General features: G+C 46.3%; 1 protein-coding gene across 1 annotated transcript; it reads right to left on the bottom strand.

The window, feature by feature from the left end:
* Positions 1-1,052: 1,052 nt before the first annotated feature.
* LOC140723738 (uncharacterized) lies at positions 1,053-20,926 on the bottom strand. Its single transcript, XM_073038284.1, is given in 3 exon segments — positions 1,053-3,996; positions 13,446-13,753; positions 20,818-20,926. Coding segments are annotated over 3 exon segments (2,949 nt in total). The 3' UTR covers positions 1,053-1,464.
* Between the last annotated feature and the right edge of the window lie 1,177 nt (positions 20,927-22,103).

Genomic DNA, 22,103 nt, shown 5'->3' on the forward strand with positions numbered 1-22,103 from the left:
CCCTTGTTTCCCTGTCAGTTCGAACTTTAGACTGACGTTCCTGCCCTTCTCTCCTATCTAGGCCGGCCTTGGTTTGCTGACGTTGTTTTTCCTGCTCTCGCTTTCGACGCCCATTCACCCATTCACACTCCGCCTTTAGCGTCTCTCAACCTTTTACAGTACGTACCTCTCTCCCTTTGTCACACGCATCACCCCTCCAACTTGCTCACTTTGTTCCACTTTCCAAACTGTTCCACTTTGCATCTGACTTATCCTTCCATTGCCTTTTCAACAATTTCCACTTCTTCTTCGATATCAAATTTACTGCTTGTTCTCATGAGGTGATATCGCAGGCTCCCGCTCAGTGGCCACATTTTTTCCCCCAATCTTTTTATTCAGCGCTGCGGTCAACATTCACAAATCTTTTTCCTTGTCTGGAAAACTCTCACACACATTGTGTAGGGCTGCTCTCGGCCCACTCGTATCACTCGTCTCCATGCCCTCTAAGTAATTTACCCGGCACAAAGCCTCCTGCTCAATTAACAATCAGATAAATTTACCCTGCAGGCACCACCTGCTGAATTGATAAATTTACCCAGCACGTCTGTCTCCTGCCCAGTTAGTGAAATTAACCCGGTACCGCCTCCTGCTCAATTAATAAAATTTGCCTACTTTCTACAAGTCTTCCGACAGATACTTTCCCGATCCTGTCAAGATATGCAAGCAGCCCTCGGCGAGGAACCGTACCTCCAAAGGAACTGACGGAGAGCGACAAAAGGTGAAATACCCGTTGGGCGCCCGGTCGGTCTCCGCAGTCCCCGGAGTGGTCCGGCCGCTTACTCAGTCTGTCTGCTTCGCACTCTCTGTATTGGGATCCTGTTCGTGATGCCCAATGTTAAAGTCGAATCTGAATAAAACTCGGGAGACCAGTTTCCTCTAGGCACCACAGTTTATTGGATTCTCTTGCAAGAGTTTGAGACCCAGTTATCAAAGGGAAGGCATGCAAGTGCTGCCAACCATCTGACAAGTGGACTCTCTCAGTCAGGTTACAGCAGTATATTTATACATAGTAAGTCCCATACGTCACTGTTGCAAGCTGCTACTAGAACTGGTACGCCCACCAAGTCTGTTGGTGCAAAACGTAAGGTCTTAGATAACAGAGTGCACTAACTCAAGGCTTGAATATAGATGGATATACAGTCCAGTCCTTATCAGCTATTCCCTTTGCAAGGTCCTGACTTCATTCCAGACAGATGTTCATTGCTGTCCTTATCAATGAGTGCTTACTCAAACACGGGTACAATATACATTATCAAATTCTCAATGTCCCTCTGACAATTAAAAGGAAACCAGTATAAGCCGTTTACTTTCTTAACTGCTGAAGACAGAGTTTACTTTTGTTCAAAAATTCCTATTCAGTCCTACTTATTCTTTTAGCTGGAGGTTACTTGTGTTCAAAATGATTTTTTATATATCCGCATTTCCTCACAATGGTTTCTCCCCAGTGTGAGTTTGCTGATGTCTCGAGAGCTGAGATGAACGACTGAATCCTTTCCCAGATTCAGAGCAGGTGAACGGCCTCTCCCAAGTGTGAACAAGCTGATGTTCTTTCAGCTGAGCTGAATCGGTGAATCCCTTCCCACATTCTGGGCAGATGAATGGCTTCTCCCCAGTGTGAATTCGCTGGTGTCTCAAGAGCTGAGAAGAACGACTGAATCCTTTCCCACATTCAGAGCAGATGAATGGCCTCTCCCCAGTGTGGACTCGCTGATGTAACTTCAGTTGAGATGACTGAGCGAATCCCTTCCCACATTCAGAGCAGACAAACGGCTTCTCCCCAGTGTGAACTCACTGATGTAACTTCAGTTGAGATGACTGGGTGAATCCTTTCCCACATTCAGAGCATGTGAATGGTTTCTCCTCACTGTGATCTAACTGGTGCGTTAATAGACTAAAACGCCGAGTGAATCCTTTCCCACAGTCTGAGCAGGTGAACGGCTTCTCCACACTGTGAACAAACTGATGTTCTTCCAGATGAACTGAATCAGTGAATCCCTTCCCACATTCTGAGCAGATGAATGGTTTCTCCCCAGTGTGAATTTGCTGGTGTCTCAGGAGTTCAGATGAACGAATGAATCCTTTCCCACATTCTGAGCAAGTGAATGGCTTCTCCCCGGTGTGGACTCTCTGATGTAACTTCAGTTGAGCTGACTGAGCAAATCCCTTCCCACATTCAGAGCATGTGAATGGCTTCTCTCCAGTGTGGATTCGCTGATGTACCTTCAGTTGAGCTGACTGGGCGAATCGTTTCCCACATTCAGAGCATGTGAACGGCTTCTCCCCAGTGTGAACTCGCTGGTGGCTGTGTAGGTTGGACGAGTGAGTGAATCCCTTCCCACATTCTGAGCAGATGAATGGTTTCTCCCCAGTGTGAATTTGCTGGTGTCTCAGGAGTTGAGATGAACGAATGAATCCTTTCCCACATTCTGAGCAAGTGAACGGCTTCTCCCCGGTGTGGACTCTCTGATGTAACTTCAGTTGAGCTGACTGGGTGAATCCTTTCCCACATTCAGAGCATGTGAACGGCTTCTCTCCAGTGTGGATTCGCTGATGTACCTTCAGTTGAGCTGACTGGGCGAATCGTTTCCCACATTCAGAGCATGTGAACGGCTTCTCCCCAGTGTGAACTCGCTGGTGGCTGTGTAGGTTGGACGAGTGAGTGAATCCCTTCCCACAGTCAGAGCAGGTGAACGGTCTCTCCCCAGTGTGAACTCGCTGATGTACCTTCAGTTCAGATGACCGAACAAATCCTTTCCCACATTCAGAGCAGGTGAACGGCTTCTCCCCAGTATGAACTCGCTGATGGGACTTCAGTTCAGATGACCGAACAAATCCCTTCCCACACTCAGAGCAGGTGAACGGCCTCTCCCCAGTGTGAACTCGCTGATGTACCTTCAGTTCAGATGACCGAACAAATCCTTTCCCACATTCAGAGCAGGTGAATGGCTTCTCCCCAGTATGAACTCGCTGATGTGACTTCAGTTGAGATGACCGAGCAAATCCTTTCCCACATTCAGAGCAAGTGAACGGCTTCTCCCCAGTGTGGACTCGCTGGTGTCTGTGTAGGTTGGACAAGTGAGTGAATCCCTTCCCACACTCAGAGCAGATGTACGGCCTCTCACTAGTGTGAACTCGCTGATGTAACTTCAGTTCAAATGACCGAACAAATCCTTTCCCACATTCAGAGCAGGTGAACGGCTTCTCCCCAGTATGAACTCGCTGATGGGACTTCAGTTCAGATGACTGAGCGAATACCTTCCCACATTCAGAGCAAGTGAACGGCTTCTCCCCAGTGTGAATTCGCTGGTGTCTGTGCAGGTTGGACGAGTGAGCGAATCCCTTCCCACAGTCTGAGCAGGTGAACGGCCTCCCCCCAGTGTGAACTCGCTGATGTACCTTCAGTACAGATGACCGATCGAATCCTTTCCCACATTCAGAGCAAGTGAAAGGCTTCTCCCCAGTGTGGACTCGCTGATGTGACTTCAGTTGAGATGACTGGGTGAATCCCTTCTCACAGTCTGAGCAGGTGAATGGCATCTCCCTAGTGTGAACTAACTGATGTTGCAGCAGGTGATTTGACTGAGTGAATGCCTTCCCACAGTCTGAGCAGGTGAATGGCCTCTCCCCAGTGTGAACTCGCTGGTGACTATGTAGGTTGGATGAGTGAGTGAATCTCTTCCCACAGTCCGAGCAGGTGAATGGCCTCTTCTCAGTGTGAACTCGCTGGTGTCTATGTAGTGTGGACGAGTGAGTGAATCTCTTCCCACAGTCTGAGCAGGTGAATGGCCTCTCCCCAGTGTGAACCCGCTGGTGACTATGTAGGTTGGATGAGTGAGTGAATCTCTTCCCACAGTCTGAGCAGGTGAATGGCCTCTCCCCAGTGTGAACCCGCTGGTGTCTATGTAGTGTGGACGACTGAGTGAATCTCTTCCCACAGTCTGAGCAGGTGAATGGCCTCTACTCAGTGTGAACTCGCTGCTGTTCATTCAGTTGAGATGATTGAGTGAACCCGTTCCCCTATTCAGAGCAGGTGAATGGCTTCTCCCCGGTGTGAACTCATTGGTGTCACTGTGGTCTGTTTGAGCGTGTGAATGTCTTCCCACCATCCAAGCAGGTCAATGTCCTCTCACTGGTGAACTTTAGGATATATCTTCAGCAACAACAATGGAACGAATTGCTTCCCACTTGCAGAATAGGTGGAGCATCTCACTCTGGTGTGAACTTGCTGATGTATCTTCAGGCTGGATGACTGAGTAGTTTCCCTCCCTCACACAGAGCAGGTGAATGGCCTCTCCCCACGGTGAACTCACTGGCCTGTCTGTGGGTAGGGTGTGAGTGAATCCCCTCCCACACTGAGAGAAGGAGAATGATATCTCCCCACGGTGAACTCACTGGCCTGTCTGTGGGTAGACTGTGAGTGAATCCCTTCCCACACTGAGAGAAGGAGAATGATATCTCCCCACGGTGAACTCACTGGCCTGTCTGTGGGTAGGCTGTGAGTGAATCCCTTCCCACACTGAGAGAAGGAGAATGATATCTCTCCACGGTGAACTCACTGGCGTGTCTGTGGGTAGGCTGTGAGTGAATCCCTTCCCACACTGAGAGAAGGAGAATGATACCTGACTACGATCAATTCTCTGGCAATTCAGAAAGTCAGAAGTTTTGAATCCCTTGTAGTTTTGAAGTTTTCAATGCAGTTGAAGAACTGATCTCCAGTGAACAAATGCTGGTGTGTTCACAGCACCCCGGTTCCAGTGGATTTCACTGAGTTACAACAGAAAATTTGATTTCAGAGACAGAACACATTACCAGATGGTATGAGATAATGCTTTATCTCCATGGATTGACAACAGATGTGTTGGTGATGCAAAGAAAATATTTGGTCACTCCTTAAATATCCAGAGTCAGCAAAACTGATGTGTTGTTGTGTTTGAGATTCCCGTGCACAAGTGTGCTGTCATTTCAAACCTGTAAAAATATTTGCAAAATACATCAATGGGTGAAGGACAGTATTTCAGGAGAGATTATAGTCTGTGGTGAGAACATAAGAACATGAGAAACAGAAACAAGAACACTTGGCTCGTCGAGCCTGCTCTGCCATTTAATAAGAACATGGCTGATCTGGCGATGGACATCTCCACCTACCTGCCTTTCCCCCATAACCCTTAATTCCCCTACTATGCCAAAATCTATCCAACCTGGTCTTAAATATATTCACTGAGGTAGTCTCCACTCCTTCATTGAGCAGGTAAATCCACAGATTCACCACCCTCTGGGAAAAACAGTTCCTCCTCATCTCCATCCGAATTTCACCCAAATCTTGAGGTGACATCCTCTAGTTCGAGCCTCATCCACCAGTGGAAACAACTTCCCTACCTCTATCTTATCTATTCCTTTCATTATTTTACACGCTTCGATATGTTCTCCTTTGAATGAGAGCTCTGGCATCACAATTTTACCAATTTCAACTCAAGTTGGGGATACTCATCTTGCGATATACCCCAGGCTACCGTGGGAAGTGAGGGAGGAAAATGCTGGATGTCTGGTGATGATCTTTGCACCATCAGTAGGGAGGGGAAAAGTACCAGAGGATGAGAAGACATTGTTCTAATTTCAGGTAAGCCAGATAAGCCAGGAAATTACAGACCAGTGGTTCTTACTTCAGAGGAGGGCACGCTGTTGGAGAAGCTCCTGAGAGGCAGCATTTCTGAGCATTTGGAGAAGCATCATCTGATGTGGGATAGTCAGCGTGGCTCTGTCTAGGGCAGATCGTGCCTTATAAGCCTGATTGATTTCTTTGAGGATGTAACAAAACACACTGATGAAGGTAGAGCATTGGGTGTAGTGTGCATGGCTTTCAGTAAGACTTTTGATAAGATCCCTCATGCGAGGCTCATTCAGAAAGTAATGATGCAAGGATCCAAGTAGACCTTGCTTTGTGGATCCAGAATTGGCTTGCCCACAGAAGCCAAAAGGTGGCTGTAGATGGTTCGTATTCTGCATGGAGGATGGTGACCAGCGGTGTTCCACAGGGATGTGTTCTGAGACTCCTTCTCTTTGTGATCTTTATAAATGATCTTGATGAGGAAGTAGAAGGGTGGGTCAGTAAGTTTGCTGATGACACAAAAGCTGAGCGTGTTGTGAATAGTCTGTACAGTTCTCCAGAGGTTACAGCAGGACATCGATAGGATGCAGAACTGGCAGATGGATTTCAACCCAGATAAGTGTGCTGTGGTTTATTTCAGTACATCAGATTTGAAGACAGAATGTAATATTATGTTAGGACTCTTGGCAGTGTGGAGGATCAGCTAGATCTTGGGGTCCATGTCAATTTTACACTTAAATCTGCAGCACTGATTGACATTGTTGTTAAGAAGGCCTTCATCAACCATGGAACTGAGTCCAAGAGTGGTGAGGTAATGTTGCAGCTATATAAGACCTGATTTATACCCCACTTAGAGTATTCTATTACCTCATTACAGGAAGGATGTGGATAATATAGAAAGAGTGCAGAGGAGATTTACAAGGATGTTGCATGGATTAGAGAACATGCCTTATGAGAATAGGTTGAGTGAACTTTAGAGTGACGGAGGATGAGAGGTGATCTGATAGATGTGTATAAGATGATGAGAGGCATTGATCGTGTGGACAGCCAGAGGCTTTTTCCTGGGGCTGAATTGGCAAACACAAGGGGCATTGTGTTAAGGTGCTTGGAAGTAGGGTCCATGGGGATGTCAGAGGTAGGTTTCTCACACAGAGAGTAGCAGGTGTATGGAATACACAGCCAGCGATGACAGTACAGGCAGATACCATACAGTCTTTTGAGAGACTCAAATAATTTCATGGAGCTTAGAATACACAGAGTGCAATGCAGTTGGGAAATACGAGGCAGTTTCTAGAATAGGTTACATGGACGTCACAACACTGTGGGCCGAAGGGCCTGTATTATATTGTAGACTTCTATGTTTCCATATGCACTCATCTTCTAACAAGGCACGGATCAGACATTCTGACTGACCATCAAATTATATGACTATATCCCTGACTTTATGAGAATGGGCTGCTTCTGACTTCAATCAACCTGTGACTTGGCTCAATTTGTTTCTCTCCTTTGGGATTATTTCAAGTTCTGGGCATGTTCCACAATACTACAAAGATCACTTGTTACTGCATGTACGATCCTGGAGATTTACTAATTACTTGGATCACCCCCCCACCTGCTGATTGACAGTGATGAACCCATCGATGGCAATGCCAATGAATATATCGTGGAGGGCAGTGGTTATTCTCATTGGAGTGCGGCACCTTTGTGATCTGAAAGCCAGAAGTCACGTCATCGAGGTAAAGGTGTTTCATATCGTTATTGACCCAGAGAGAACTAAATCTGCCGAAAGGTTTTATTTCCATACAGCACTAATTGACATTTTCACTGACTGGAAGGTAAACTCTTCAACCGAGCTTAACTGGGAACTATATTTTCGTTCAGATTCATAATCCTCGGATTTACATAGTGGAGCTCGGCAATATTTGGGAGATACATCCGCTCGCACTTCCTTCGACTGTACGGAACAACACCGGCAATACCACCCATGGCTGCCTCTTTACCCAGAAACCCTCATGAAGAGAAACCTCCCGGTGTTGTTGGGTTGGTTGTGGGCTGGGCTGAGAGTTTGGAAGGTGGTGGTGCATGTGTGAATGTGGTTTGGAACTTGTTGAGGGAAAGAGAGTGGGGAAGGAGCGGGAATTGCTGGGAGGGGGTTGCCTGGGTCTGGTAATGGCAGACAAGGTGAGAGGAGGGGCTGAGGGAAAGAGAGTGGAGAAGGAGCGGGATAGGGATTTGGGATCAGAGGTAGGCAGCTGGGGAGAAATGGATTATTGTGAAGGGAGAAATAAAGGGAATAAGGAGATAGGGGATGGATGAATGAAAACCGAGACAAAGGGAATAAAAGAATAAGAAATGACAGTGGAGAGAGTTCTGAAAGTGAGGAACATGAACAAGTTCAGAGAGGAGGTGTTGTCATAATTAGGTTTAATGAGAAGGCGCAAGGACACATGAAGAAAATTAACCCGTTTGTGCTAACAACAACTCTGGCAAATAAGATAGGGGAAATAGTATTTGCAAAAGTTCTTAATGATGGCAATCTATTGGTAAGATGTGCGAATGAGGAACAACTTAAGAAAGCACTCAAGCTAAAAGAGATAGGAAAATGCAAGGTGGAATATACTGGGAGGGTGGGAGCATGAAATGGTGGTTGTAAAGGAGTGATCACGGATCAATGAGTATAAACATGAGGAGTTGAAGAGGAATATCAAAGGGGGGAAAGTAATTAATGTTCTAAGACTGAAAACAACAAAGGAGGGAATGAAAAAGGAAAGTGAAACAGTATTGATTGAATTTGAAGAAGAAAGAGTGCCAAGGAAAGTTTTCCTGGGTTTCATGAGTTACCCAGTAAGGGTGTATGTGCCAAAGCCATTGAGGTGCTATAATTGTCAAAGGTTTGGACACATAGCTAAAAACTGTAAAAGGCAGAGGAGGTGTGCCAGATGTGGGGATGATCATGAATATGGAAAGTGCGGAACAGGAGTGCAACCAAAATGCTGTAATTGTGGAGGAGCTCATAATGTGGCGTATAGTGGGTGTGAGGTTATGAGTCGGGAGAATAAAATTCAAGAAATAAGAGTGAAAAGAAAGATCACTTATGCAGAAGCTGTAAGAATGTCAAGAGAACAGAGTAATGCTCCTAATGATCAGAGAGCAATAGGGATGCAAGAGATGCAGCGAAGAGTAAATGACAGGATTTATGTGGGAAAAAAAGCTGTAGTAACATTCATTGCAGGAGTCATTATTAGTACGGCAGAGGTAAAGTCAAAAAGTGACAAAATTCAGCTGGTGGTCAAAGCAGCAGTAAACCATTTAGGGTTAGTAGGACTGACATGGGAAGACGTGAGGGAGAACCTCACTAGTCAGTCAAGCCAGGAAGTGTCATAGGTTGGTTAGTACTCATTATGGTGATTCTTTTGCAATGGAATGCAAGGAGTTTACTGGCCAATGGCCAGGAATTGAAGGAATTTATTAAGGAAATGGTTGTAAAACCGGATGTAGTGTGTATTCAGGAAACTTGGTTGAAACCAGTTTTAGACTTTGTGGTACATGGGTATACAATGATAAGGAAAGATAGAAATCTAGGGGGAGGAGGAGGTTGTGCTATGTTAATCAAGCAAAGTACACCGTAGAGAGAACTGGAAAAAGGAGTCGATCAGGAATACATAGTGGTGGAAATATGGGAGAGAGGGGAGGGAGTGGTTATAATTAACTACTACAATCCATGTAAAAGGTTGGATTTGGACAGCCTACTAAGGATACAAGGACAAAATAGACACAAAGTAGTGTGGTGTTCAGATTTCAAAGCTCACAGCACAATATGGGGGGATCCGATTACAGATTCAAATGGAACGGTAATTGAAGATTTGATGGAAGAAAGGGATTTGGTATGTATGAGTGATGGTAGAGGAACAAGGATAAACATAACAACAGGAACTGAGTCGGTATTAGATATTACAATAGTGTCTAATGTCTTGGCTGGCATCAGTAACTGGGGAGTTTGGACTGCTTCAACAGTAGGCAGTGATCACTACCCAGTTTTATGTTCAGTGGGTGAAAGAGTTGAAATAAGACCAGGTGGGGGAGTCCCAAAGTGGGTGTTTGGAAAAGCAGATTGGGGTAAGTTCCAGAAGTTAAGTGAAGAGGCATTGACAAAGATTGACATTTCTGAAGATACAGATGAATTAAACAGTCAGGTGACTTCAGAGTTTAACATTGGTAGCTGAGCGAAGGGCGCTGAGTAGGCTACGGTCAATTATGGATAACTCTGAACATCCTCTACATAGCACCATCCAGAGACAGAGAAGCAGTTTCAGCGACAGGTTACTATCGATGCAATGCTCCTCAGACAGGATGAAGAGGTCAATACTCCCCAATGCCATTAGGCTTTACAATTCTACCGCCAGGACTTAAGAACTTTTTAAAAGCTATTATTAATGCTTTTGGAGAGAGTGATTTAGATGCATATCATATTTTTACTGAGTTAAGTATTGTATGTAATTAGTTTTGCTACAACAAGTGTATGTGACATTGGAAAAAAGTTGAATTTCCCCATGGGGATGAATAAAGTATCTATCTATCTATCTATCTATCTATGGCAGCAGAAGGATCTATACCCAGGAGTAAAAATAGGATGAATAGAAAAATAGTGCCATGGTGGTCAGAGGAATGTTGTCAGGCTGTAAAAACCAGAAATAGAGCACTCAACCTAGTTAAAAGAACCCATAATATGCAGCATTTGATTCAATATAAGAAGGCACAGGCAGTGGTGAGAAGAACTATACGTCAAGCTAAAAGGGCAAGTTGGAGGAGTTTTTGCAACAAAATAGGAAGAACAACGCCTGTGGGAGAGGTATGGGGAATGATTAAGAGGATGCTGGGAGATAGAAAGGAATGGGAGTATCCAGTAATGCTGTCTGAGGAGGAAACAGCAGCTTCCAGCAGGGAAAAGGCTGAGATCATGGCCAAGTCATTTGTAAAGATATATAGTTCAGAAAATTTGTCTGAAGAAGGGAGAAGGAGAAGGGAAAGAACAATGAGTCAATACCCAGGTGTGTTAAACAGGAGGGAAGAAACATATGATATAATTGATGATCCATTTACTTTGGCAGAAATGGTGAGAGCAATAAAGAGATCGAGACCAGGGAAAGATCTAATATGCTACTTTATGCTAAAAAATCTAGAAGGAGCGCTCTTGAAGTTACTGCATTTTTACAACAGTGTGGGAGGAGGGAAGATTGCCAAGTGCATGGAAAGAAGCAGTAGTAATTCCAATAAGGAAACCTGGCAAGGATCCGTCAAAACCCACTAGCTACAGGCCAATAACACTAACATCAAATATATGTAAGGTAATGGAAAGGATGATAACTGAAAGGTTATCATATGATCTTGAGAAGAGAGGAATGCTGGCAAGTTATCAGAGAGGTTTTAGGAAGGGAAGGAATTCCATGGACTCAGTGATAAGGTTAGAGACTGAAATAAGAAAGGCCCAGGCAAATAAAGAAGCAGTAGCCTATGAAAATTGAAAAAGCCTATGATATGATGTGGAAGGAAGGATTATTAATTAAACTGCACAAGATGGGGTTTGGGGGGAGAGTTTTTAATTGGATTAAAGATTTTTTGTTTGGTAGACAAATTCAAGTTCGGATTGGATCAGAATTATCAAAACAGTACATAGTGGGAAATGGCACACCTCAGGGTAGTGTGATTAGCCCGTTACTTTTCATCATTATGATCAATGATGTCTTCACAAAGGTACCAGTGGATATAGGTAGGTCACTGTTTGCGGATGATGGGGCCTTGTGGAAAAGAGGCAGGAACACGGAGCATATAATCAGGAAACTACAAGGAGCAATTGATCAAGTGGTAGAGTGGGGTTATGATTGGGGATGTAGATTTTCAGTGGAAAAAACTCAAACTGTATTTTTCACTAGGAAAAGAATTGAAGTAGGGAAGAAGTTAAGGATGTATGGGATTGATTTAGAAAGGGTTGGATCATTTAAATTTCTGGGAGTTATATTTGATTCACGATTAACATGGGCAGACCATATCAGGAAAGTTGAGGAGAAATGTAAAAAAGTAATAAACGTGATGAGATGTTTGACTGGTAGGGAATGGGAGCAAGTTGTTCAGCATTAAAGAGAATGTATGTGGTTTTAGTAAGATCTGTGTTGGATTATGGAAGTGTAGCATATGGATCAGCAGCTAGGTCTCTTATAAGGAAACTGGATGTGATTCAGGCTCAGGTTTTGAGAGTGTGCAGTGGGGCTTTTAAAACATCACCAGTATCAGCCTTGCAGGTAGAAATGGGAACAATGCCTTTGGAATTAAGAAGGATGCAATTGATGACAAACTACTGGGTTAATTTGCAGGGACACAATGATTCCCACCCTGCTAAAGGAGTGTTGCAGGACTCCTGGGAAAATGGGAGGTTTCAGAGGGAAAACTTTAGTCGGGTAAGGAATGATATTGCTAGATCATGTGGAGTGTTTGATCTAAGGATAAGTCCTTCAGTAGTTTATCTGGTTGTAGCTCCATGGAAGCTGGTATGGCCTGATGTAGACTGGCATTTGTTAGAGGTAAAAAGGAAAGGAAAGTATAAAACTGATTTGGTAAGTGCATTTAACTGTTATGTGATGGAAATGTATAGTGATTATACTCAGGTCTATACAGATGGTGCTAAGGAACCTGAGACAGGAGTGACAAGGTTTGGGGTGGCAATACCAGCAAAAGCAATTGCAATCAGCAGAAGAACATCTGATAAGTTAGCGGTGTGTACAGTGAAGATGATGGCAGTGTTGGTTGTGTTGCGTTGGGTGGAGAAAACTAAACTAGTCAAAGCGTTGATATGCTCAGATTCATCTTCAGTACTAGCAAGTTTAAGGTCTTCTCACTCAAACAGCCGGCAAGATGTACTTCATGAAGTCCTTCAGTCAGTCACAAGAGTTGCAAATCAGGGAGGTCAGGTTAAATTTCTATGGGTTCCAGCTCATGTAGGGGTGAAGGGCAATGAAAGGGTGGATGAGTTGGCAAAGAGGGCAATAAAGAAAGAAAATATAGAAATGCACATTAGTATTAGTAAAACAGAGGTTAAGTGTGTAATCTGGGAAAAAAAATAACCAAATGTGGCAAGAAAGATGGGACAGGGAGGGGAACGGGAGGCATTTATATCAAATACAAAAAAGTGTTGTAGGTACTAGGGTAGGAAGTAGATACAGAATAGAGGAAATTGTGTGGACTAGGTTAAGGCTGGGGCACTGTGCACTAAACCAAACACTGAAATTGATAGGGAAACACCAGGCAGGACTGTGTGAGGAATGTCAGGAAGAGGAGTCAGTAGAGCATGTAGTTCTGAGTTGCAGGAAATATGGGATACAGAGAGAGATGATGAGAATTAATCTAAGGGAACTGGGGGTGCAGGAATTCACATCAACAGGGTTGCTGGGCATGGGTGAGAGAACACAGGTCAGGGTATTTTTAGCTTTCTTAAGGGGTACAGGGGTTTTTTATAGGATATGATGGATACACAGAAATAGGGTTCTAGGACGGGGAGGATAAAGTGTAGGTTATGTGTATGTGTCCGATTGGATGAAGGGATTTAGAATGTGAGTCCATCGCATACTCCGGAGCAGAAGGTGACGGTAATGCACCATTAAGCTGGGTGCCAACCGCTGTAAAACAAGAGAGGGAGGGGGAGAGAGAGGGAGGGGGAGAGAGGGGAGAGGGGAAGAGGGAGGGGGAGAGAGGGGGGAGGGGAAGAGGGAGAGAGAGGGGGAGGGGGAGAGGGAGAGGGAGAGAGAGAGACCTCCCTGGCCGCATCGAAAGGCCCAAGAATGAGCATGCGCCGGTAAGCATGCTTTGGGGCCGGGTACGGATCGTGGGGCTGCGACAGCGGGAGAGGACCAGGACCGCCGTGGGGTGCAGCACCAGTGTTGCTGGAAATCACAGTAATTGTCCTTCGGTCGCGTTTCAGACGCCGGTGAATTAGAACCCGCCCGGAACCCGCTCTTACCTTTGTCCGGTCGTTTTCGGCCTCCGGGCTACTCAGCGCATGCGCGATACTCGGGATGGTGGCGCCGACCGCGCATGCGCAATGATTTATCAGGCGAGAATCTGCAGATACGGAAACCCAAAGCAACACAGACAAGATGCTGGAGGAACTCAGGGGGGCAGGCGGCGACTACGGAGAGGAGTGAACAGTCGGCGTTTCAGACCGACACCCTTCTTCAGGACTGGAAAGGAAGGGAGGGAGTCAGATTGTGGGGCGACATGAGGTGATAGGTGAAAACGGGAAAGGGGGAGGCGTAAAGTCAAGAGCGGTGAAGTCGCTGAAAGCGATATAGGGCTGGAGAATAATAATAATAATAATAATAATAATAATAATAATAATAATAATAATAATAATAATAATAATAATAATAAATACTTTATTGATCCCAAGTGGGAAATTCTTTCGTTACAGCAGCAATATTTAAAATCGCACTTAGCAGTGTGAAGACTTTACTAAAAATAGAGAATAATAACATACACAATACTACTGTACCAATGTGCAATAATAATGTATGAAACAATATTGCAGAGACTATTGAACTATGATCTGTCGCAGAAAGATGTATTGAATTGACTTTATTTTTTACATCCTTCCCATACATGTGGAGTAAAACTGTTTACGTTATGCCTCCGTCTAAATGTGCAATGTGCAATCGTAGTATTTCATAGTAATTTATAATAAACAGAACAGTCAAGGTAACATAGAAATGCACTCAAATCAGCGTGAGTTAAGCAGTCTGATTCCTGGTGGAAGAAGCTGTCCCGGAGCCTGTTGGTCCTGGCTTTTATGCTGCGGTAGCGTTGCCCCGATGGTAGCAGCTGGAATATATTGTGATTACCGTGACTCCGGTGCCCCATGATCCTGCGGACCCTTTTTACACACCTGTCTCTGAAAATTTCCTGAATCATGGGAAGTTCACAACTGCGCTGGGCTGTCCGCACCACTCTCTGCAGAATCCTTCGATTAAGGGAGGTAAAGTTCCCATACCAGGCAGTGATGCAGCCAGTCAGGATGCTCTCAATTATGCTCCTGAAGAAAGATCTTTGGATTTGGGGTCCATACCAAACTTCCTCAACCGTCTGAGGTGGAAGAGGCGCTGTTGTGCCTTTTTCACCGCACAGCTTGTGTGTACGGACCACGTGAGATCCTCGGTGATGAGGATCCTGAGGAACTTAAAGCTGTTTACCCTCTCAAACCCAGATCCATTGTTGTCAATAGGGGTTAGCCCGTCTCCATTCCTCCTGTGATCCACAACCAGCTCCCTTGATTTTCCGACATTGAAGGAGAGGTTGTTTTCTCGACACCATTGTGTCAGAGAGATGACTTCTTCCCTGCAGGCCACCTCATTATTGTTTGAGATTGGGCCAATCAGTGTGGTGCTGTCGGCAAATTTAATGAACAGATTGGAGCTGTGGGTGGCCGGTTAGCAGATGGACTGTTGTATGTGGTTATTACATCTGATAGGAAAGAGCTTCCGTAACGATCCTTGTGACAGCGGTGCTGAGTGAGTCTGTTCGAAAGGGTGCTCCGCTGCCTGTGCAGTCGCTCATGGTGAGGATGTGCCCGATTGTCCCTAATGGGTGTCCATTTGTTTAGTGACACCACTCCTCTCCACCACTCACTCCAAAGAGCCCCGGTTGTGGCCAAGGACGGTTCCAACCTTTCTGATGAGTTTATTTTGCATCAATGCTGCTCTCCCAACGTAAAGCGGCAAAGAAAACTGCAGTCGCTACAACAGACTGGTAAAACATCTCCAGCATCCTGCCTGACACATTCAAGGATCTCGGCTTCCTTAGAAAATGGAGACCACTCATCCCCTTCTTGTAAACAGCCTTACTTCTGTTACTTGTGTTCTCAGCGCCCGGTTCCAGTGGATTTCACTGAGTGACATCGAAAATATTTCAGTCACGTTTCCGGCTGAGATGAGACACTACTTCATCCCCAAGGATCAACAACTGATATATCGGTGTTTCAGTGGAAATATCTGGTCACTCCTTAAATATCCGGACAGAGGTGTGTTGTGTTTGAGAATTCCCGGACACAAATTGTTGTTTCTTTCCTGTAGAAAGATTTACAGAAGACATCAATGGATGAAGGACTGAATTTCGGGGACGGCATGGTCCTGTACTTTGGTAGAAGAAATAAAAGGGCGGACTGTTTTGTAACTGGAAAAAATATTTAAAAACATTAAAAATTAAAGGGCCTTCTGAATCCTCGTGTAGGCTTCCCTGAAGGATAATTTGCAGGTTGAGTCGATGTTGAGGAAGTTCTCTGTGGTGTTGACATTCACTTCGAGAGTTAAAGCAAGGATGCATTGGTGAGGCTTTACAAAGAGGCCTCACTTGGAGCATTGTGAGCAGTTTCCGGCCCCATATCCAAGAAAAGATGTGCTGACCTCGGAAGGGGCTCAAAGGAGCCACAGGAATTTGAACAGGACCCCACTAAGTCTGTTCACGGGACATTCACCGTCTAGACTTCAACAGTCCTCTCTCCAATTCCAGCCTCACTCCTTCTGAACGTTGGACTCTCCACTCCCACTGCACTGATCCTAACCTCACCATCAAACCCGCAGATAGGGGAGGTGCTGTAGTTGTCTGTCGGACTGACCCCTACCTTGCTGAGGCCTATCGCCAACTCTCAGACACCTCCTCTTACTTACCCCTCGAACAGGACCCCAGTAAGGAACACCAGGACATGGTCTCCCACACCATCACCAACCATTTTGACTCTGGGGATCTCCCAGCACCACCACCAACCTCATACAGTAGTTGAGCCTACTGGCCCTGAACACCTCCCTCTACAACTGGATCCTAGATTTCCTGACTGGGAGACCTCAGTCAGTCCGAATCGGGAGGCAGCACCTCCAACACCATCACACTGAGCACGGGGGGCTCCCAGGGCTGTGTGCTCAGTCCGCTGTTGTTCACTCTGCTGACCCACGACTGTGCTGCAACACACAGCTCGAACCACATCATCAAGTTCGCCGATGAAACGACCGTGGTGGGTCTCATCAGCAAGAACGACGAGTCAGCTTACAGAGAGGAAGTGCAGCGGCTAACGGACTGGTGCAGAGCCAACAACCTATCTCTTAATGTGAACAAAAACAAAAGAGATGGTTGTTGACTTCAGGAGGGCATGGAGTGACTACTCCCTGCTGAACATCAACGGCTCTTCGGTAGAGATCGTTAAGAGCACCAAATTTCTTTGTGTGCACCTGACGGAGAATCTCACCTGGTCTCTCAACACCAGCTCCATAGCAAAGAAAGCCCAGCAGCGTCTCTACGTTCTGCGGATGCTGAGGAAAGTCCATCTCCCACCCCCATCCTCATCACATTCTACAGGGGTTGTATTGAGAGCATCCTGAGCAGCTGCATCACTGCCTGGTTCGGAAATTGCACCATCTCGGATCGCAAGACCCTGCAGCGGATAGTGAGGTCAGCTGAGAATATCATCTGTGTCTCTCTTCCCGCCATTACGGACATTTATACTACACGCTGCATCCGCAAAGCAAATAGCATTATGAAGGACCCTACGCACCCCTCATACAAACTCTTCTCCTTCCTGCTGTCTGGGAAAAGGCTCCGAAGCTTTCGGGCTCTCAAGAACAGACTATGTAACAGTTTCTTCCCCCAAGCTATGAGACTCCTCAATAGCCAGAGCCTGGACTGACACCTTGCCCTACTGTCCTGTTTATTATTTATTGTAATGCCTGCACTGTTTCTGTGCACTTTATACAGTCCTGGTTAGGTCTGTAGTCTAGTGTAGTTGTTTCTTTTTTCTCTCTGTGTTGTTTTTTTACATAGTTCAGTCCAGTTTTTGTGACATGACACAGTAACACCATGGTCCTGAAAAACGTCGTCTCATTTTTACTATGTACTGTACGCAGCAGTTATGGTTGAAATGACAATAAAAGTGACTTGACTTGACAATACTTCCCGGACCCCGAAGCTCCTGTTTCTGCCTCCTCCGCAAAATCCCAACGCCCGTGTCCAGGTAGACCCATTGTTCCAGCTTGTTCCTCCCCAATGAACACATAGCATACCCCGACTCTGTCTTATCCCCAATCCCCCACGGTTCAGTCTCTCCCTACCTACAGCGGCATGCAAAAGTTTGGGCACCCCGCTCAAAAATTCTGTTACTATGAATAGCTAAGCGAGTAAAAGATGACCTGATTTCCACTTTCCATTCCCATTCTGATATGTCAATCCATGGCCTCCCCCACTGTCATAATCACGCCACACTTACACTGGAGAACCAACGCCTTATATCCCGTTTGGACAGACTGCAACCTGGTGGCATGAACAACGATTTCTCAAAGTTCCGGTGATGTCCCTCATTCACCATTTCCCATTCCCTTTTTCCTCTGTCATGTTATCTCCTTGCCTCCCTCTGGTGTTCCACTCCCGATTTTTCTTCCAATGCCTTCACTAATCAACTTCACACCTCATCCTCCCTCCCGATTTCAGCAATCACGCTGTTTCACTCCCCGCTCCTCCGAGCTTTTGGGTCTAATCTGAGATTTTTTTTAAAATCTCCAGTCCTGCCGAAGGGTTTCGACCCGAAAGGTCGACTGTTCTTTTTCTCCATAGATGCTGCCTGGCCTGCTGAGTTCCTCCGGCATTTTGTGAGTGTTGCTCACAAAAATGATTCCGGGAATGAAAGTCTTGTCATATGAGGAGTATTCGATTACTCTGGGCCTCTCTCACTGGAATTCAGAAGAATGAAGCGGACCTCATTGAAAACCCATCAGGTGTTGAAATGTCTCGATGGAATCGATGTGGAGAGGATGTTTCCTGTGGGGACCCAGAGGACAAAGAGGCTCAGAATAGAGCGACGTCCTTTTAGAGTGGAGATGAGGAGGAATTTCTTTACCAAGAGAGTCGCGAAACTGTGGGATTTGTGGCCTCTGGACTGACCATAAACGTCAGCCTGTGACGTAACACAATTTCATTCTCTCATTGGTGTTACTCCCTGTTGTCGCTGTGCTGCGCGTGTGCGCGGTTGCACAGTATCTGAAACACTCCCACGCAGATCGCAGTCGGTGCGGCGCTGATGGAATTTTCTTTCATTGGAAGTGCCGTGCAGTGTTCAGGCCATGCAGAAAGATTCCTGCCCAGATCAGTGGCCATGTTCCACAGCGCCACAAAGAGCCCGTGATATTACATGGCTAATCCGGGAGACTTTCCAATTACTCTGACCCACCCACTCCAGCTGACTGACGGTGGTGAACCCATCGATGTCCAAGCTCTTGTCTCTCTGCTGCAATCACATGGACGGTACAAGAACCTCAGGACTCGCACCACCAGGTTCAGGGACAGCGGCCTTCCCCAGTGACAGATCCCTTCCCCAGTGATCAGGATCGTGAACAACAGAGGATAATAACACTGCCTTGTCCATCCATTGAGATGCTCCCACAACCAATGATCGCACTTTAACGACATCTTCAACATGAGCCTGGAGCAGAGAAGAGTACCCAGACAGTGGAAAACATCCTGTATTGTCCCGGTACCGAAGAAACCACAACCAAAGGAGTTGAATGACTTCAGACCTGTTGCCTTGACGTCGCACGTGATGAAGACCATGGAGCGGCTGATAATACAGAATCTGAGGCCACAAACCAGGCACGCCCAGGATCCTCTTCAGTTTGCGTATAAGGAGAAGGTGGGAGTGGAGGATGCTATCACGTATTTGCTGCACAAATCACTCTCTCACCTAGATGGGGTCAGTTGTGCTGTGAGGATTACATTCCTTGACTTCTCTAGTGCCTTTAACACCATCCAGCCCAAGATCTTAAGGCACAAACTAACGGAGATGGGAGTAGACTCGCACATGGTGGATTGGATAGTGGACTACTTGACAGATAGACCTCAGTATGTGCGGTTGGGAGACTGTAGGTCTGACACGGTGGTAAGCAGCACAGGGGCGCCGCAGGGAACCGTACTCTCTCCGGTCCTGTTCACCCTGTACACATCAGACTTCCAATATAACTCGGAGTCCTGCCATGTGCAGAAGTTCGCTGATGACACGGCCATAGTGGGGTGTGTCAGGAATGGACAGGAGGAGGAGTATAGGAAACTGATACAGGACTTTGTGATATGGTGCAACTCAAACTACCTGCGTCTCAATATCACCAAGACCAAGGAAATGGTGGTGGACTTTAGGAGATCTAGGCCTCATATGGAGCCAGTGATCATTAATGGAGAATGTGTGGAGCAGGTTAAGACCTACAAGTATCTCGGAGTACAGTTAGACGAGAAGCTAGACTGGACTGCCAACACAGATGCCTTGTGCAGGAAGGCACAGAGTCGACTGTACTTCCTAAGAAGGTTGGCGTCATTCAATGTCTGTAGTGAGATGCTGAAGATGTTCTATAGGTCAGTTGTGGAGAGCGCCCTCTTCTTTGTGGTGGCGTGTTGGGGAGGAAGCATTAAGAAGAGGGACGCCTCACGTCTTAATAAGCTGGTAAGGAAGGCGGGCTCTGTCGTGGGCAAAGTACTGGAGAGTTTAACATCGGTAGCTGAGCGAAGGGCGCTGAGTAGGCTACGGTCAATTATGGATAACTCTGAACATCCTCTACATAGCACCATCCAGAGACAGAGAAGCAGTTTCAGCGACAGGTTACTATCGATGCAATGCTCCTCAGACAGGATGAAGAGGTCAATACTCCCCAATGGCATTAGGCTTTACAATTCTACCGCCAGGACTTAGAACTTTTAAAAAGCTATTATTAATGCTTTTTGAGATAGTGATTTAGATGCATATCATATTTTTTTTTACTGAGTTAAGTATTGTATGTAATTAGTTTTGCTACAACAAGTGTATGGGACATTGGAAAAAAAGTTGAATTTCCCCATGGGGATGAATAAAGTATCTATCTATCTATCTATATCTTGTTATTTCATCTCCCGTTATTTATTGCTATTTATTTATATTTGCGTTTGCACAGTTTGTTGTCTTCTGGTTGATATTTCACTGATGCTGTTATAGTCACCATTCTATGGATTTTCTGAGTATTCCGCAGGTAAATGAATCTCGGGGTTGTAGGATGTGCTCTGACAATAACATTTACTCTGCACTTTGAGTTTCAGGGAACCTCCCCTGATTCTGGGAACAAATGGAGACTGACATCTCCGGCTCCCGATAGCGTCATCAGACACACGCAACCAATCAGTGAACATCGCTGGGAGCAACATGTTCTCATTGGTGGGCGGGACGCCGAGCTCTGGGAGAAGCATGTTCTGAATGGCGGGGGAGTGTACGTGGGCGGGACGCTGGGAAAACAGGTTCTCATTGGCGGAGGAGTACAGGTGGGCGAGATGCTGAGCGCTGGGAGAAGCATGTTCTCATTGGCGGAGGAGTGTAGGTGGGCGGGACGCTGGGAGACGCATGTTCTCATTGGCGGAGGAGTGTAGAATGGAGGTACGCTTAGCTCGAAGCGGGCCGGACATGGAACCGGGAGCGAGTGGATCCGGGGAGAAGCGGCAGATTGCGAGCTGTATCTCAAGTAAAGGCTGCAACACCGGCCGGGGGTTTGAATCCTTCCGATAGCAGATGGGAAGAGACTATGAGATGTTGCAGCTACACGGAGGGCGCCCGGCCTTTCCCCGCCGAGGATCGCGGCCTGTTGTCTGGAGCTGTCTCACAGACCCGTCCCTTCCTGCTGGGAGACGGGAGCTGCCCCGCAGCGGCTGACGATGGATCTCCGGAGCTCTCACCGGTCCCCTGTGCAATCCGAATGGCTGAAGGACAAAGGAGAACAAAGCGCAAAGGTAAACCCGTGCTTTAGAAAATAAGAAACAGGAGTAGGTGTGGCCATTCGGCCCTTTCTACCTGTTCTGTCCTTTCCTGCGAATACGCCCGATCTTTGACATCAGCTACACTTTCCTGCAACGTTCCCATAATCGCTGGGCCCCTAAATTTTTCTTTCAATTCGTAACCCTAGTGGAGAAAATTCCAAAGTTTTCCCACACTGTGGTTGAGAAAAATTCCCCTCATCCTGATGAGCTGGCCTCGGATTTTGAGTCTGTGACCCCTGGTTCCACACCCCAGCCAGGGGAAACATCATTCCTGCCCCGACCCTGTCAGTACCCTGTGAGACTGTGTCTGTCTCAGTCAGACCACCTCTTATTTCTCTCATTTTGAGACAGGCCTAGTCAGTGTAATCTCTCTGAGGACACCAGCACAACCCCGGAATCAATCTGGGAAACCTCTTCATTCCTTTTATCCCACAGACTGACTCTGAGAGGAGAGCAGACCTGTTCACTCTCTCACCAGGACCGCGGATAACTTCAGAGGAGTTCGTCATTCTTGTATTAGACCCCATAGGACCATTTTGCCGATCACGTCTGCTCCGTCATTTCATCATGGCTGATCTATTTTACCTCTCTTTCGCAGTCTCCTACCTCACCCCCT

The sequence above is a fragment of the Hemitrygon akajei genome, unplaced genomic scaffold, assembly GCF_048418815.1.
Source record: "Hemitrygon akajei unplaced genomic scaffold, sHemAka1.3 Scf000131, whole genome shotgun sequence".
Lineage (NCBI taxonomy): Eukaryota > Metazoa > Chordata > Chondrichthyes > Myliobatiformes > Dasyatidae > Hemitrygon > Hemitrygon akajei.